Raw genomic sequence first — 15,822 nt, 5'->3', positions numbered from 1 at the left:
TTGACTGCAGATCTAGTGTATCAGGGTAGGCGCGCCGCACTCTGCCAACACTCGGGCCCTGATATTAAAATGGGCGCCATTGTGGCTGTTATCCCCTAGTCGCACCCCAGGATACTTTGCTTTAGCCCAAATGTTATCAGCTTGATCCCCAATATTGTGGAAAAAAATGTTTTTTCATGTTGCCTACAGCTTTCCCTAGGCGCCCACAAGCTCTCCAACCACAACGCTATCATGGGGAGAGACTTTTTCGCCTCCCAGCTCATCCACTGTGTCCCACTCATCGTCCCCCTACTCCTGCTCCTGTCATCGTCTGACCGCACCCACCCGTAGTCCAAATTCTGATACTGGCCCATGATGATGATGATGATGATGGAGGAGGAGCAGCGGTAGCAGGCTGCAGAAAATAAGTGGGATTAATGTACCCTGACGCTGTGTGGGCATGATAGAACCCTAATGGGGAGGCTGGGCTGCTTGTGTTGTAACCTATGTGGCGGGAGGTTCCTGAAAAGTCAGGGCAGTGGGTGTGGTGTGGGTCGGAGCAAATGACAGAAGTGGTCCACCTGCTGTCTTAGCATGGCCAGGGGGGGTATCTTCTAAATCCTCTACAATCTTCCTTAATTCCAACACCTCCTTTCTGTTCTTCAACTTCTTCGCTTTATATTTTGCTGCTAGGCACATGTACATATGACCCAGAGCATCTTTGTTGTTTGTTCCCTGTTCTGGCCATGGCTTAAACATACCCCCTTTGTTTCGGCCACCTACTCCTTATGGTTTTTCATAATGTTCTCCCTATACAACGGGAGAGCTGTGCAAATATAACCCATTGGCTCCGCCACCTCCATTTTTGCCACCCCCGTTTGGATGTTATATAATACCTTGCTTACTCTGGCTCTGATCCAGCAGTGCATTGTCATCCCGTTACCCCACCCCATTCCAGTTTCCGATTCCCCACCCTTCCTGTTTGTCAAACTCCACACACACCTCACTGTTATCTTATACCACTATATCCCATACACCCTCGCACACATCTACACCCTCACCTCATGCTATTTTACTATTTATACACTACAAAATCGTACCCCTCCTCGGTCCACACCACCACAATAAAACCACCAAAGTACTACTTTTCGTTCTCACACCTCTTTATATCGGGCGCAGAGATCAACTCAATGCATGTAGTCTCTACCCTTATGCCTCTTTTCCTACAGCGCTGTTCCCTTCTCCCAATCGGGAAGGATCCTGTTATTCCTTTTTTCCTCTTTACATATCAAAATAATATGTGGTCTTTCCGCTCCACAATCAAACCAGTCACACACCAACACTCTTCTCCACACCCTCCAACCCCCACACTTTACACACCTGTGTTGTTTTTACCTCCAAAAGGTGCACTTACATCTATGTGCTCTCCCGAGTTCCTCGGTCCCATCAGTGGCCTGCACAATCCGGGAGCGGTGCCCCGCCCCAAAGAGCAGACAGGAATTCAGGCAGCACAGTTCCTGTAAACATCTCCAATTTGTGCACAGGGGACTGGTTTTTGCAGGTGGGTGTGGCCCCCTCCAGATGTTTGCCCAGGAATCCTACGTTTCTGCGGAGGGTCTGGGATCATGTCGGGGTCACCAGATTTGTAAGGCAGACCTCAAGGCACAGGAAGAACACTTCTTTACGGAAAAATGCTTGGGGCACCTCTTTGCAAGGAAAATGTATTTATTTTGTATACAAAAAAGGAAAACGGTGACCAAGGGTGCTGTAGAACCCAACTGACAGAGATCACTTAATTAGTTCAAAGAATGCAGGTTGTTATGAAGCAAATTATCACTCGTGACGCACACAGTATACAGAATTCATCCCCCACCCTCATTGGCTCCCACCTAAATAGATATTACCAGTCCCCTATGGTTTCTTCACCAATTGGCCACATCTTAGTCTACCCCTGCCCTCTAACATGTGGTCTTCTACTCTGTCACTTTGTTCCCCGCTGCCAGAGTGGCGAGTTGCTTGATACGTTACCCTCCCCACAGGCCGAATGCACCAGGTCATTAACATGCGCTCAGTGGATACTTTCATTGTCAAATTGGCCCTTTAGAATAAAGGCGTGCTTGTCTTGATCCCAGACATGTGGGCGCAAGGATGTTTGAATAGCAATGGAGAAAGATACAATATCAGTGACAAAGTGGTCTGGCACCGCAAGGGTGCCCAATCGAAGGTCTCAGTAAGGTATCCAGCCAAGTGTGAGAAACAAAATTAGAAGATTGGTAAGAATGAGAAGGGAAGTGAATCAAAGTGGTTCTGCGACGGGTAAAGCAAAACCCATCGCACATTCGATAGTCTTCTATTTTTGATAAAGGGGTCAAAGCCAGAACGAGGAAGATCCGTGGTCCGAGCCTGATCGAGGGAGACCAATTGAGAACATGGTGCTAAAGAGGTCCGAGCCCGAACAAGGGAGATCCATGGCACGAGTCGAACGAGGGAGACCAATTTTGAACATTGTGCTAAATGTGTCCAGCCCAAACGAGATCGATCCATGGTCCGAGCCCAATAGTGAACGAACATTGTGTTAAGAGGGTACGAGCCTGAAGGAGGGAGACCCATGATGAACACTGGAAGCGAGAATGTGAAAATCCTGATAAAAATGGAACTTTGGTGCGTGTGTGTTACAACAGTGTCATGATCTCTGCTTCCAAAAGGTCAGGGTTTTCCCAACTCCCTAGAAAGCAGATCCATAACCCAGGTTCCGAGTGCCAACCAGTCCCAATTGGGACCTTTTGGACCCAGTCCTGGCGCCAGTGGCACCAGGCTCATAAATATGCCCAGTCCCAGCGCTGGAAGCGCTGGGCTCATAATGCTTGGGTGGACTTACCTTCAGCAGACCATGCTGCTTACTTGCCTGCCAGTTGAGCCTCTGATCCTCTTCTGTTTGGAACTACTTTTCCTGTTGGGTGGGGCTGGAGCCACTCCCTAGATTCAGAACACTGGAACTCTTCTGGAAGGCAGGAACTCTTTTCTTACCAGGAACTCTTTTCTTACTTAGGCGTGGCTGTGGAAGGAGACATCTAAGCACTACAGGAGGCTATTTAAACCACACCCGGTGGATGAATCTTGCTTTGCGTTATTCTGCAACCTCTGCAGCAGAACGCTCATCTTGTCTTCTGCATCCGGTCCTGGGCCTAAGGAAAAAGGCTTACCATCCTGAATCCAGTCTTCAGCAACACCTATAAAGACAAGAAAGAACAGGTTAGCATTCCGGCATCTGAAAGACAAAACAAGGTGCGTTTAAAAACATTGGGGAACTTTAATACTCACGTGCCATTACTCCTTTCCACATCTAATCCAGTGGGTATTCCGGCACCCTGCAGCCGCTCCGAACTCGTACCTGCAAAATAAAAAGACAGTTAGAGCGCATCGTGAAGCAGGCAACAAGCGCTTACTTACGTGCTTCCAGGCGCTTCTATTCATCACACGGGCTCCATCTTCAACTCACTTCAGCCTGTCATCCGCCATCGCCGGAACCCTGCAAAACAAGAGACATCATTACTAAAGACTTTAAAGACATTTGAATGACTCGAAACTTACCGTTTGTGCAGTAAACGACGGACAGCAGTCCTCTGAAGTCAAGAGGCCTGCGCTACCTATCCAGTGAAGAAACTGGTTACAGCACCCTGCCCCGAGGCAGATGGAGAGCTCGGCATTCACTTACCTAAGGTGAGAGCGTTAACCTTTGGGGGTCTACAGGAGAGGAGAAGAGGAAAGAGATAGGGACACCCCAATAACCCCAGTTCATTAACCCCATATTTTCTATCTGCAGACATCTTACTCTACACGTCAGGCATACAGTGCACAGAGGTCCAGCCCAAAGAGCCAACCGGGTGCTACACATCACCTTTGAAGATACGGTAGTCGCCCAGTCAAGACCGGCGCCTCTGCGAGAATCAGGTGAGCGTTACAAACAGGCCCTGTGCAATTAGAGACTGTTATTGGGAAAGAGGCTTTGGCCGAAGGCGCTGATACCTATCCTTTGAGATGTATCCTCGTGGCAGAGGAGGCAGTGTGTGCGCAAATCTCGCCGCCTTGCCCCGTGCTCAAAACGTGGGGAAGGGAAGCCAACAGCTCAACTATCCTGACATATTATTTCTTGAACAGTTTTTTCTTTTTGCATACATTGTCCCACACCATTTGTATCAAGACGTAAGGATTAGCAATAGGTTTATTGGTATAGGCCCTTTTATTGTGATGGTCCACTAGGACTGCGTTATTTTTTTTTTTCCACTTTGTTTTTATTAAACGTTTCAACAAACAACAATTCCGCCAGCCAACATCTGACGTTAACCAAGAATTACATGCATCAAAAGCAATTCAAACCCGTTCCCTCCCCCCCCTTCCCACCCTCACCCCTCAGACCCATCCCCCCCCTCCACCCACAGGCTAACCGGTTTTCAACGAACAATAAGTACACAAGGCTTAAAGTTAGGACACAATACATATTGAGACTTTTCAGCATGACATCAATGTCCGTAGGGTCCCAGGTGGCCATACAAGACCTAGTAACATGCCCGGCTACCGGCCACCCTTTCCGAACTTAGAGTGTCCCCCCACGCCCGGTCTATTCACAGCTTCAGGGCGTCACAGTCCACACTTAACAGAAAAATAGTCCCATTCCTGCAGGAAAGAAGGCATAGTATCATTGGTTATGGCTGACAGTTTCTCATACGTAAAAATAGCCAATAACTTGTTGAGCCACTCCGCCTTAGTGGGGGCATGGGAGCCTTTCCATTTGTGGGCCAAGGCCATTCTCCCCACTCTTAACATAGCCCCCGTCACCCTTGAAAAAGATACAGACTCATTATCAGGCATGGGTGGGCCCAGAAGAATCTCCAATGGGTGAAGGGAGGGGCTTGTTCCCAGAATGCCCTTAATCCAACTAAGCAGTTCCGCCAGAAGACCTGGATGACCGGACACTCCCACCACATGTGGAACCAGGTACCACGGAGAGCATACCCTGGGGCACTTTGGAGACACATTAGCAAACATTTTAGATAAGGTGACGGGAGGACAGTGCCAAGAATGAAGAATTTTGGTTATGCTCCATCGCTGCTGTGTACAACCCCCCCCCCTCGAAAAAAATTGCCTCGAAGACTGACTTCCATGCGTGATCGTCGAGGATAATGCCCAACCTCTCCTCCCAGGTGCGCTTTCACGACTGTCTACCTTCTAGATTAACTGTAACCAGCACGTGGTAAATCTTGGAAAGGGATCCCTTCCTGGATTTAGCTTCCACAAAGATTTTTTCAAAGGGAGTCAGGAGACGGGACAGGTCAGCCAGCCAGCCGGCCTGGGTGAGGATTCCCTTAAGCCGCAGGTATTCAAAAATGGAAACCGGTTTATCCCTCAACACCTCCGACAACTTGCCAAACTCGATAAAACCACCCTGGTGAAAGTTGTGCAGCTCTTTCCACCCCCTGATCCGACCACAACTGCGTCTCTCGAAACCCTCTGGATCCTAAATTGAGCGGAGGACCCCAAAGAGAAGATGGGGGGCGGGGGCCAGGAAGAAAGGAGTTTATTATCTCTATTAGGCTTCCAGGACAACCACAGAACAGTCAGAATTGGGTGCGTGGGGGCCCAAAGTAAATCCCTGACTTTGTATGGGTGGACCTGAACATCCTCCACATAAGTCCAGTACGTCCCGAGATCATCTCTCAGATGTTCTAGCATCACACGCAGCTGGGCTGACTTATAATACAGTTTAAAATCAGGGAGGCCAAAACCCCCATAAGACATTGGAAGGGTCAGGGTGGAATATTTCACTCTAGCCCTCTTGGCATTCCAAATAAAGCGAAGAAGACGAGATTTCAGTAATTTGAAAAAAAGAGTCCGGAACAATGCAAGGAAGGGACGAAAAGAGATAAAGAAGCCGGGGGAGTATATTCATTTTAACCGTGACCATTCGCCCGAACCAGGAGAGAGTGAGGGGAGCCCATTTTGTCAGATCACTAAAAATCTTAAGCTGGAGGGGGAGAAAGTTTAACTCGTACACTTTACCTAAGTCTCTGGGAATATTGGTGCCTAGATACCTAGAGGATTCCCGCTCTACCCTCATCCCCAATACCTCTGTTCTACCCCTGATCTCATGGTCCAACCTACCCATCAGCATTATGCATGACTTGGATACATTAACCTTTAGCCCGAAAAATGCCCAAAACGATGAATTAAGCCTATCAAATGCTGGAGGGATTCGTGGAGCTTGGTCAGGTATGCCAAAATATCGTCCACGAACAAGGATAATTTGAATTTGCAGTCCCCACACTGTACCCCGGAAACACCACTGTCAGCTCTGACCGCAATGGCAAAGGGCTCCATTGCCAGAGCATACAAAAGGGGAGGAAAGGGGGAACCCCTGATGGGTACCTCCTAGAGAGCGTAAAACCCGCCGAGGTACAGCAGTTTACCAATACCCGTGCTGAGGGACCATTGTACAAGGCCGAGACCCACCCACAGAATTTGTCTCCCAGGCCCATCCTACGGAGCACCCTCCCCATATAAGGCCATTCGACTCGGTCGAAGGCCTTTTCAGAATCCAACGAGAGGAGGTAAGCCTCTGATTCCCGCTTAGACACCTCATACATGAGGCCCAGAGTTTTCCTTACATTATCAGAGCCTTGGCAACCGGGGATAAAACCAACTTGGTCTCCATGGACTAGAGAGGGGAGAAATTTCGACATCTTATTCGCCAGGAGTTTAGCTAGTATTTAAACGTCTATGTTGAGAAGGGAACTGGGCCTGTGGGACTGACAAAGCGAGGGATCTTTCCCTTCTTTCGGAAGAACCACTATAAGAGCCGACATCATGACTGCGTTATTATTTGATGGTCGTAGCTCGCTCCTATCCTTAGATTTAGTCTTAGATAGGCGTTCCACCAACCCATTGAAGTTCAAAAAACACCCTAGAACGGTGATCACTTGTCTCGGTCTTCACTGTTTGATACCATGCGTTCCTTACACAGGCCTGAAGGCCTCTGTTTGGTTTCCCTGCTGGGGGTTGGGATGGGAATGTGATTCAGAGCTCACTGTCGTGCTGTACTGCTACTTTCACCATGGCCTGCGGCACACTAGGCCTCACTCTAAACATGGCATTGTTTCAGTATTTTTCGTAGCGGGGAGCCAGTTCTAACGATATTACATATCAACTATTGTGCTTTAATATCACGCATGCCCTGCACCTATGCCTACCTACGTTCCCAGAACTGCAACAAAACGCTGCATGTGTTACTATTTTGCATGTTAAACAACCCCGCCCCCTCCAGCTGTGCACGTTCATTTTTCAGTGCTCTAGTATGTTTTGGGATGCTGGACGTGCATCTCAGCACATCTCACCCACTGTCTCATTCCTCCGTCATGGTGGCTACTTCCATGTACTCAAAATCTTCAACTTCGTTGGCGACTGGAACTGCTTCCAACTGCTTCTCCAAAGACGACCAGGCTCTTGAGTCCTTCAGAAAGGTGACCTACCTCAATGCCGGTCTTCACATCCGGCAGGTTAACGCTGACACAATCCTCGCCGCGGGAAACAAAAGCTGTGGAGGGAAATGTGGGATTTCTCCCAAACTTGCCTCTGGATAGTCAAGCCGCCTTTACAGCGAATTTGGTGGAGGCATGCACAGTTGCCGAGGACCTTCTGGAGTCCACAGTCTCCCACACTGATTCGGCCAGCAGAGGTCTCTGCCTGGGCGTAGAAATGAGAAGGACCACATGGATGGATGCATGCTACCAAATGTTCGGTTGATGTACAGGACTGAATCCTAGATCTTGGTTCACTTGTCCACAACGATTTAACAATAAAGAAAACATCCACACAGACCAGAAAGTCTCTGGCAATTCTCACAAAGCCCTTACCCCAAGGTCACAGCAGGTCGGACTCCAAACCATGCCAGCTCGGCAGGTTCAATGGGTTTTGTGACCGGAGGGCTCGGCAACTGTACAGGTCTCCGAGGGAGCACAGAAGAAAGCAGCAGTGGACCACACAGGAGTTTTTTCGCTCCCCCTACTCCACTCTTGCCCCTGACATTTAAAAACAAATAATGAAGTTGAAGTCGGGGACCACAGTTCCCCTGTAGGGGGCCGGCTGGCTCTGTTCCTGAGCAAATGGAGGCTTTTTTTCTCTAATCCTTTGATTCTGTCAGTGTTGTCGACTGAGTTCAGTTTTCCTCTTCCTCCTGCTTGCCCTCCGTTGCTGCAGATACACCTGTGGAACATGCAGGCGGTGGAACCCGTGCCTCCTCTAGACCGGGGCTCTGTTTATTTCCCCAGGATTTTTAGCAGTGCCCAATAACAACCAGGCAGGCCTGAGGGTAGTCCTGGATCTTTATTTTCTCAATATTTTGACTCCTTCTCGAACGCTTCAAGATAATAACTCATGCTCACATTACTGAGTCTCTGTGCGCAGGAGACTAGATGAGTTCCTTACACCTAAAAGATGCATACCTACATGTCCCCATTTTAAAACCGCACTGGAGTTTCCTGCGGTATGTCTCACCATTTTCAATACAAGGTGCTACTGTTTGCTCTCAATGAGGCACCTTGCATTTTCACAAAACATATGAATGACATGGCGGGCCTTATTCAGTTGGAGGCCCACCACCTATACCCTTACTTGGACAAGTGACTGGTAAGGGCCAGCTCTCCCAATGGGGCTATCTATTCCTGCCAGAAGTTGGTGGATTTATTCCACCAGCTGGGGTTTTCCCTCAACTGAAGGAAGTCGCAATTGCACCCCTCGCAGGACCTTGTGCTTCTGGGTGTCAGATGGGACTCTGTGACTCATAGGGTCTTTCCCATAGCTGAGAGGTTGAATTCTCTCCAGAGGGCGGTTCGCCACTTCCTTCCAATCCTGCAACTTCAGCGTGGTGGTTTCAGCCCTTGCTGGGTCTCATTTCCTCATGTGTCCTAACAGTGCAGCATGCCAGACTCAAAATGAGGCGCATTCAACTTCAGTTAGCATCCTCTTGGGACCAGGAGACCGTGTCCCAGTCCGACAGGCTGGCATTCCCGTATTCTCTTCACCCGGACCTGTGTTGGTGGCTCCTCAACATTAATTGGGCTATGGGAGCCCTGTTCTGGAAGCCGGAGCCCTTTTGTGGTGACGACAGACTAGTCTCTTCAGGGTTGGGGGCAACACTAGGCAATTACTTAATTCACGATTCATGGTCAAGGGAGGAGACCTCAGCACACATACATTTCCTGGAGCTCAAAGTGGTGGGTCTGGCACTCAAAGCTTTTCCTGCCATTAATCAGGGGCATGGCGGTCTTGGTCAGGACCGACAATTCAGCCACAATGTTTAAACAAGCAGAGGGTTTGGGTCTGGGGCACTAGGTCACTGCCACTCTGCATTGAGGCGGTTTCAATCTGGGAATGGGCCTGTCAGAAGGGATTTGGATCAGTGCAATTCATCTCCCATGGGACAGCAATGCGGGGGCTAACAGATTTAGCTGTAAGGGCTACTACACTTACGAATGGGAATTGCACAAATGCTTTTTGTTGCCTCTTTCCGTGATGAGGGTTCCCGGTGTGAGAACCCTGAAGGTTTCTCACCCGTTAGTCCCCGGAGATGTTTCATCCAGGTAGCCAGGACACGGCCATCCCTATTGGATCCAGTTCCTGGGGGTGGACAAGTGGGGGAGGATCACCTGGATGGGGGTCTCCGGGGAGTGGAAGTGGGACACCGATAGACGAGATGTGGTACCCCCTTCCTTCTAACCCCTTTTCCCCATCCTACCTCGTAGGATACTTAGAAGTGCTACCTCCCACCCCCTTTTCCGACATAAATACTTTCCTACACCATGAAAGATAACAGACTAACACCAGAGCCATTTACCTGACATGTCCCAACACAAGGGTTAGGCAGAGTCAGGTAATTGACAATAACTACGCACACCTGAGTGCCCTTTCCCTTCCCCACAGGGATAAAAAGCGGAGCACGAAATCACACTTCGAGCAAGGCCAATCGCACGAGGAAGCAGCTATTCCAGACCAGCAGTTTAAAGAGAGACGAAAGGCAGCGAGGCCCGGAAGGAAGACAGGGGGTGGTGGTGTCCTTGTCCTTTTCATCCCAGTCCTGTGAAGCCTCCGCAAAAGGAAATAAGACCGGGATTTACAGCTGGCGTACAGGTGGAGTGTGACAGCAGATGTCAATGGTGCACTGGGGCCTCCCGCATTAATAAACCAGGCGGGAGGCACGCTTGCTACCATGGTACCGTCCTTGACTCCAGAAGACAAGCCAACTGGCTTAAGCACAGCCAGTGAGTTGGAGAAAGCTCATAGCAAACCGGATTGTGCTGAGCCGAAGGTTGCAAGCAGCAGCAATATGACTTCAAAGAACGTGTGTGTAATTGAACTTTAAGAAAGCCCAGTGAAGGGCCAGCGGCAGAGTGGTCAGGTGCCGTAGGAGTGCTCATCCGAAGGACCCTGGCTGCCCCCTTTGTTGTGCAACTACAAGTACCAGGAGGCCTGAGGAGAGGCTGACGTGAGGTGTCAGAGTGGTCATACAAGGTGTCAGAGTGGTCATACAAGGGTCACATCAAATCTCTTGTACAATCGAAAGTCTCAGACCCATTGCGAAGAGAAAGCTAGGGGAAGGAATTGCCCCCGCTTTCTGATGAGATTGTGAACATTGTGTTCGAATGGCTATGTGAACTCCGACGGAGGGATGCCAAGGGGAAAACTAACAAGTGAATCCCATATTGTGATAAAACAAAGTGAACTGTGTACCTGGCAAACGTAAACCTGGCTGAGGGAGCCTGCAAATCGGGGTGAAGCATAACGCACCCGAGAACATTGTGTTGACGAGAGTGAACCCGGCTGAGGGCTGTCCACAGCAAATGATTGTTGAACTTGATTGAAAGGCTGTAGTGAACCCGACGGAGGGAGGCCGACACTCCGAGAAGGATCGGAGCTCGGCAGAGGGGAATTCTAAGGCAAATCGCAATCGCCCAATGTGGAAGATTTATTAAAGGAACTTTTAGTTTGTTTTTGGCACTTCAGGTCCTCTGAGGCAAGAGACTTTGGGTAAAAGAGACTTGGCCACAGAAGGCCCTGATATTTGGAAACCAACTGTAAACATGTGCTGTCGAGGCCAGGAGTGTGATGTGCTCAGAAGTCCTGCCTTGTCCCATGCTAAAAACGTGGGGAAGGGAGACCCCAGCCCTCCCATTCTGATTCATCATTTGGTGAACACTTCTTTCCTTTCTTGTGAACATTATCCCACGCTACTTTCTAATTTAGTTGTAAGGATTGGCAATAGTTTATTTAACAAGACGCCACTAGGACTGCCTTATTATTTGATGGTTGTAGCTTGCCATCTTAGATTTAGGTTTAGATTAGGCAGGTTTATTTCTCACCCATTATACAGTTATAAGTTATAAGTTTAATAAACACCCTTGAACTGTGATCAGTTGTCTGTCTTTGCTGTTGCCACCATGAGTTCCTTACACCTGACGTAGACCTGTTTGCCTCTCTGCAGAACTCCAAATGCCCCTCTTTGCATCATTGGTAGGGACAGGGTTCCTTGGGGGGCGCATTCCAAGTCTGCTGGGATGGCCGAAAATGCTATGCCTTTCTTCCCCTCTTCTGCTCAAGAGGACCCTCTGCATGTTTCAGACCCAAGTGCAATGCACTTGAATTCCAATCGCCCCTCACTGGCCGTCGACGGTGTGATTCTCAGACCTCCTCCAGCTGAAATCGCGAGGCCTGGTCCCTCTTCCAGTCCTCAACAGGGGCTTCTTCACCCAATGGCATGGGCCGTGGACCACCCAGATCCAGGCAGGATGTCCCTCTTGGCTGGGCTCCTGATAAGCTAAAGCTTCGTCCAACATCCTTCTCTGTGAGCAATTGGGATATTATCCAGGAGGCCAGAAAACCTTCCACTCACTCCCAATACAAAAGTAAGTGGACGAGATTCTGCCATTGGGCGCAGGAGGAGGGCATGGACCCCCTCACGTGCACCCTTGATGTGTTGTCTTTCTCTGTGCATCTGGCCCGTTCCAGGGCCGAAGTGGATACTTGCCGCACTTATCTAGCAGCTATCTGGGCCTACAAGAACTCTAAGGATGAAACTTTCTCAGGGGCTAGCCCAGTATTGAAGGCACAACTCGTTTCCACCTGTGCACAGGCCCCATCCCATATGGGACCTAAATGTGGTGCTAGCGTCCTTGCAGAGAAGGCCTTTTGAGCCAATGGCTTCAGTCAACATTAAGTGGCTTGCGCTCAAGTCGGTCCTGCTGCTGCCTATCACCTTGTTGCGTAGGATCAGTGAGCTGCAAGTGTTGTCGTTGTGTGAACCATTCACAATCTTCCACAACGATAAGGTACTTCTCAGCACTCATCCTAAATTCCTGCCCATAGTGGTTTCCTCATTTAATCTAAATCAGGAAATATGCTCGCCAGTATTCTTCCCTAATCCGCAGTCTGATGCGGAAAGGACGCTCCATTCTTTGGATCTGCAGAGGGAGATCAAATTATCTCTCTCTCCGACAAAGCCTTCCAGAAAATTATAGGCGCTGTTCGTCACATTTGGGGGCTCTGCCCCCGGGACCGAGGCTTCCAAGGCCTCCATTGCCCCCTCTGGATGGTCCTGGCCATTTCAGAGGGATTCGTGCCCATGGGAAGGAAAGTGCCTCCAGGTATCCATGCTCACGCTTTGAGAGCCAAGGCAACCGGAGTGGCTTTTCAGAGGCATGCCTCCTGGGAGGTAATGAGTAGGGCGGCCATGTGGTCCGCGTTCTGTAAACATTACTCTCTAGACACAAGTTCCAGGAAAGTCGCAGAGTTTGGGCAAGCGGCTGTGAGGAACCGCTTTGCCTACAGGTAATTTTACTGCAGTTTGGATAGCTCTGCCCAGTTCCCTTTTTTCGGTGGAATCACCCACAAGGATGGTGGCAAGGGTAACGGGACATATGAGTAATAAGTTACTCACCATAGTGACTAGAGTACTCGTGGTCCTTCGTCCCCTTTCCCCCATGCATCCCACCCTCCTTCCCCTTTTAGTAGGCCAATAAGCTAATATGATTGCGTATAGCCAGGTTTACCAGCTTCCAATATGTCAAAAGGGGACCATGATACTAAATTTAAATTTACTGCCAAAGGTTTCCGGTACCATCCCCATATCTTGGGTCACCCACAAGGATGGAGGAAACGGGACTAAGGACTACGAGTACTCTAGTCACTATGGTGAGTAACTTTTAGAATTGTTTCAGAGAAATGGAAACATTCAGGCATTTAACAAGATATGCCCTTTTTGCTGGCTCCTGTAGAGTAAACTGTACCAATCTCTTGATTTTGTGTATGTCTTTACCCCTGCCCTTGAGCGCCCTTTCTGTCCTGGAGGTGTGACTCCACGCCTTAAAGTTTAACCACCCCGTCCCCCTAATAGCTTGTAATCGCTGGATGGGAGTCTTGCAAATTCACTACTTAACAGCACCTTCAGTACTGCTCGCCAACTTGCTAACACCAAAGGCCTCTTCTTGATTCTTGATCCAAGAGCATTTTATTTGTGGGTCAGTTACTGTGGAGGAGGGGGCAGATGTGAACATCGGTCACCTCAGTAAAAATCAATGCTCACCAACCATGTAGGTCTCAGTGTATTTCGGGTGTGGGTGAAGGCATGCAATTAAAGAAATGTAAAAAAACAAAAAGGATTTGGAAGTGCAGTGTTTTTCAGCCTGAAGAGCTGGAGATAAACGTGATCACAGTACCCTGAAGTTCAACGTGCTAGATGTGTCTGGAATGGCAATCTAGATGTATTCATTTGTACATGGACAATCTCTTTGCAAACGGAAGCACACATTTCAATCAAGTGTTTTAATTTTAGGTCATTGCTAAGAGACAGCACAGTAATACAAAATTAATATTCAAAACTAAACAAACAAGTGGTCAGACATCTGGGGGTCATTATTTATAACACACTCTTCTTAAAACACCAAATTAGTGCAGTGTTCAAACCATGTTTTTTTCTCATGAAACAAATGAAGCCGATTCTCTAGATCCTTACCCCACCTCCCCAAAAAATCAGTGTTGAACTCTTATATAATTTCTCTGCTTGATTTTAATGATAGTATATACAGATCTGCCGGATTTACTACTCCAGTGTATGCAGAGTTTTCAAAATGTGGCAGCCAGAACTCTCCTAAAATTAAGAAGAGATGATCACTGTACTCCTGGCCTAAGATCCTTGTGCTGCCTCCGAGTGAGAAAACAGTGTGTTCTAGAGTTTGTGCATGGTATTCAAAAGCCTGCGCTGGCCTAATTCAACCTCTTTTCGCGAAGAAAGTCAAATTTCATGTGTCAAATCGTCTCCTCAGATCCAGTCAGATAAACCTATTAGACATTCCTCCCTATTTCAGTGAAAGGAAGTGTGGCCGATCTTTCTCACCCAAAGCAGCAAAGATTTGGAACTCCTTGCTGCTATCTGCGCAAAGAGACAAACCTACTCGCTTTAGGAAACCGCTTAAAACATCCTCCTTCAATCAGTTCTGAGTGTTTTGATCCTAAACTGAGATGCATTTCTGCCTATCTGACAGCGCCAAGATGCCCAACAATGAAAGATGCGCTTTATCAAAACCAGCATTACATGCATTCCTTAGTTATGATGTATAATTATCTTACATACAGGTGAACAGGTGATCATATTGTTTTGTTTCAATTATAGGACATTAGTGGCCATTTTAGGTTTCAACAGATGGCCGCTTCCTTTTCCAATTTCAGTGTTGAACCCTCTGCATTTGTAATGCTATCCTCTATCGCGTGCAAGCAGACGTAAGCTGAAGTTCAGCATGTTAGGTCATAACTGGATTTCTGCCATCTTGCGGATGGGATTCACAGTTTATGAATTGATAACCTGATATATTAGATTCGGCTAAAAGCTTGCACATGGGCAGTGTGTAGTGTGTGTAGCGCACACTGTAGAGAGTACAATTTGCTTTAACCATATCGGGGATATAAAATAAATATTTGCAGAAACATAGAGCCTCGTATTGCAGAAAAGGATACATCACATATGCCGATCTTTCATATGAGTATGACAAGTCTGTACTGCTATGTTGCATGTCATTTTACTCTGAAGTTCCTCCTGGTTCCATTCCAACTTGGTTGCAATATATATTTGGGATTTTACTGATCTATCTCTTATGTAAAATGTGATTACTAGTATATCATGCAGCATTCCCTTTTTTCAGAGTTCTGGACCTTTGCAGAAATGTAAAAGAAAGGATAGTTAGAGAATGCAAAGAAAGGGGTGTGCAATTCCCTCCTCTTTCTACATGCAGGTATGTCTCTTTTGTTGTTGCATGTTATTTAATTGCTTTCATCATAGCCACAGGGATGCACACATCCCAATGTTCACTGCTGTCAATACACTGTAGTTAACCTAACTTGCTGTGCATTTGCATATACCGAGAACTTCAAAGTAGACTAATGCAGAGTTTGACCTTTCTTTTGTACCAGTTGACTGCCACAGGGACATCGAAATGTTATCCCTCCAGTAGTGGTATTACAGTGGCACTTAATTATTGTTTTGATTTGAATATTTAATCTCTTTTAAAAGTCAAGCGATTGATTGAATGAATAAAATTTTCAACTGACATTTACAGCAAAATTCTTCTTGCGCAATTAATGTAAATGCATATTCATTTTAAGCATCATTCTGCTAATGCCTTGTTTAATTACACATGAAAGCATTCAAAAACTTCACAGTCCTATGTTTAGTTTTTCAAGAATGCTCCCTTTAGATAAATTTCCATTTGTACAATATTGTGCTTTATGATTGTTTTTTTATACAGT

At 47.7% G+C, this 15,822-nt stretch overlaps 1 protein-coding gene across 1 annotated transcript in view; it reads left to right on the top strand.

The window, feature by feature from the left end:
* Nucleotides 1–15,822, top strand: part of AGPS (alkylglycerone phosphate synthase) — a 1,795,747-nt gene that overhangs the window by 1,371,046 nt on the left and 408,879 nt on the right. Inside the window, exon 17 of the mRNA XM_069616114.1 lies at nucleotides 15,219–15,308. Within this exon, the coding sequence (XP_069472215.1) occupies nucleotides 15,219–15,308 (90 nt within the window). The remainder of the gene's footprint in view (nucleotides 1–15,218; nucleotides 15,309–15,822) is intronic.

This window comes from Ambystoma mexicanum, chromosome 9 (assembly GCF_040938575.1).
Source record: "Ambystoma mexicanum isolate Mex_15411 chromosome 9, UKY_AmexF1_1, whole genome shotgun sequence".
Classification (NCBI taxonomy): domain Eukaryota; kingdom Metazoa; phylum Chordata; class Amphibia; order Caudata; family Ambystomatidae; genus Ambystoma; species Ambystoma mexicanum.
This window is presented reverse-complemented; position numbering and strand designations above follow the sequence as displayed.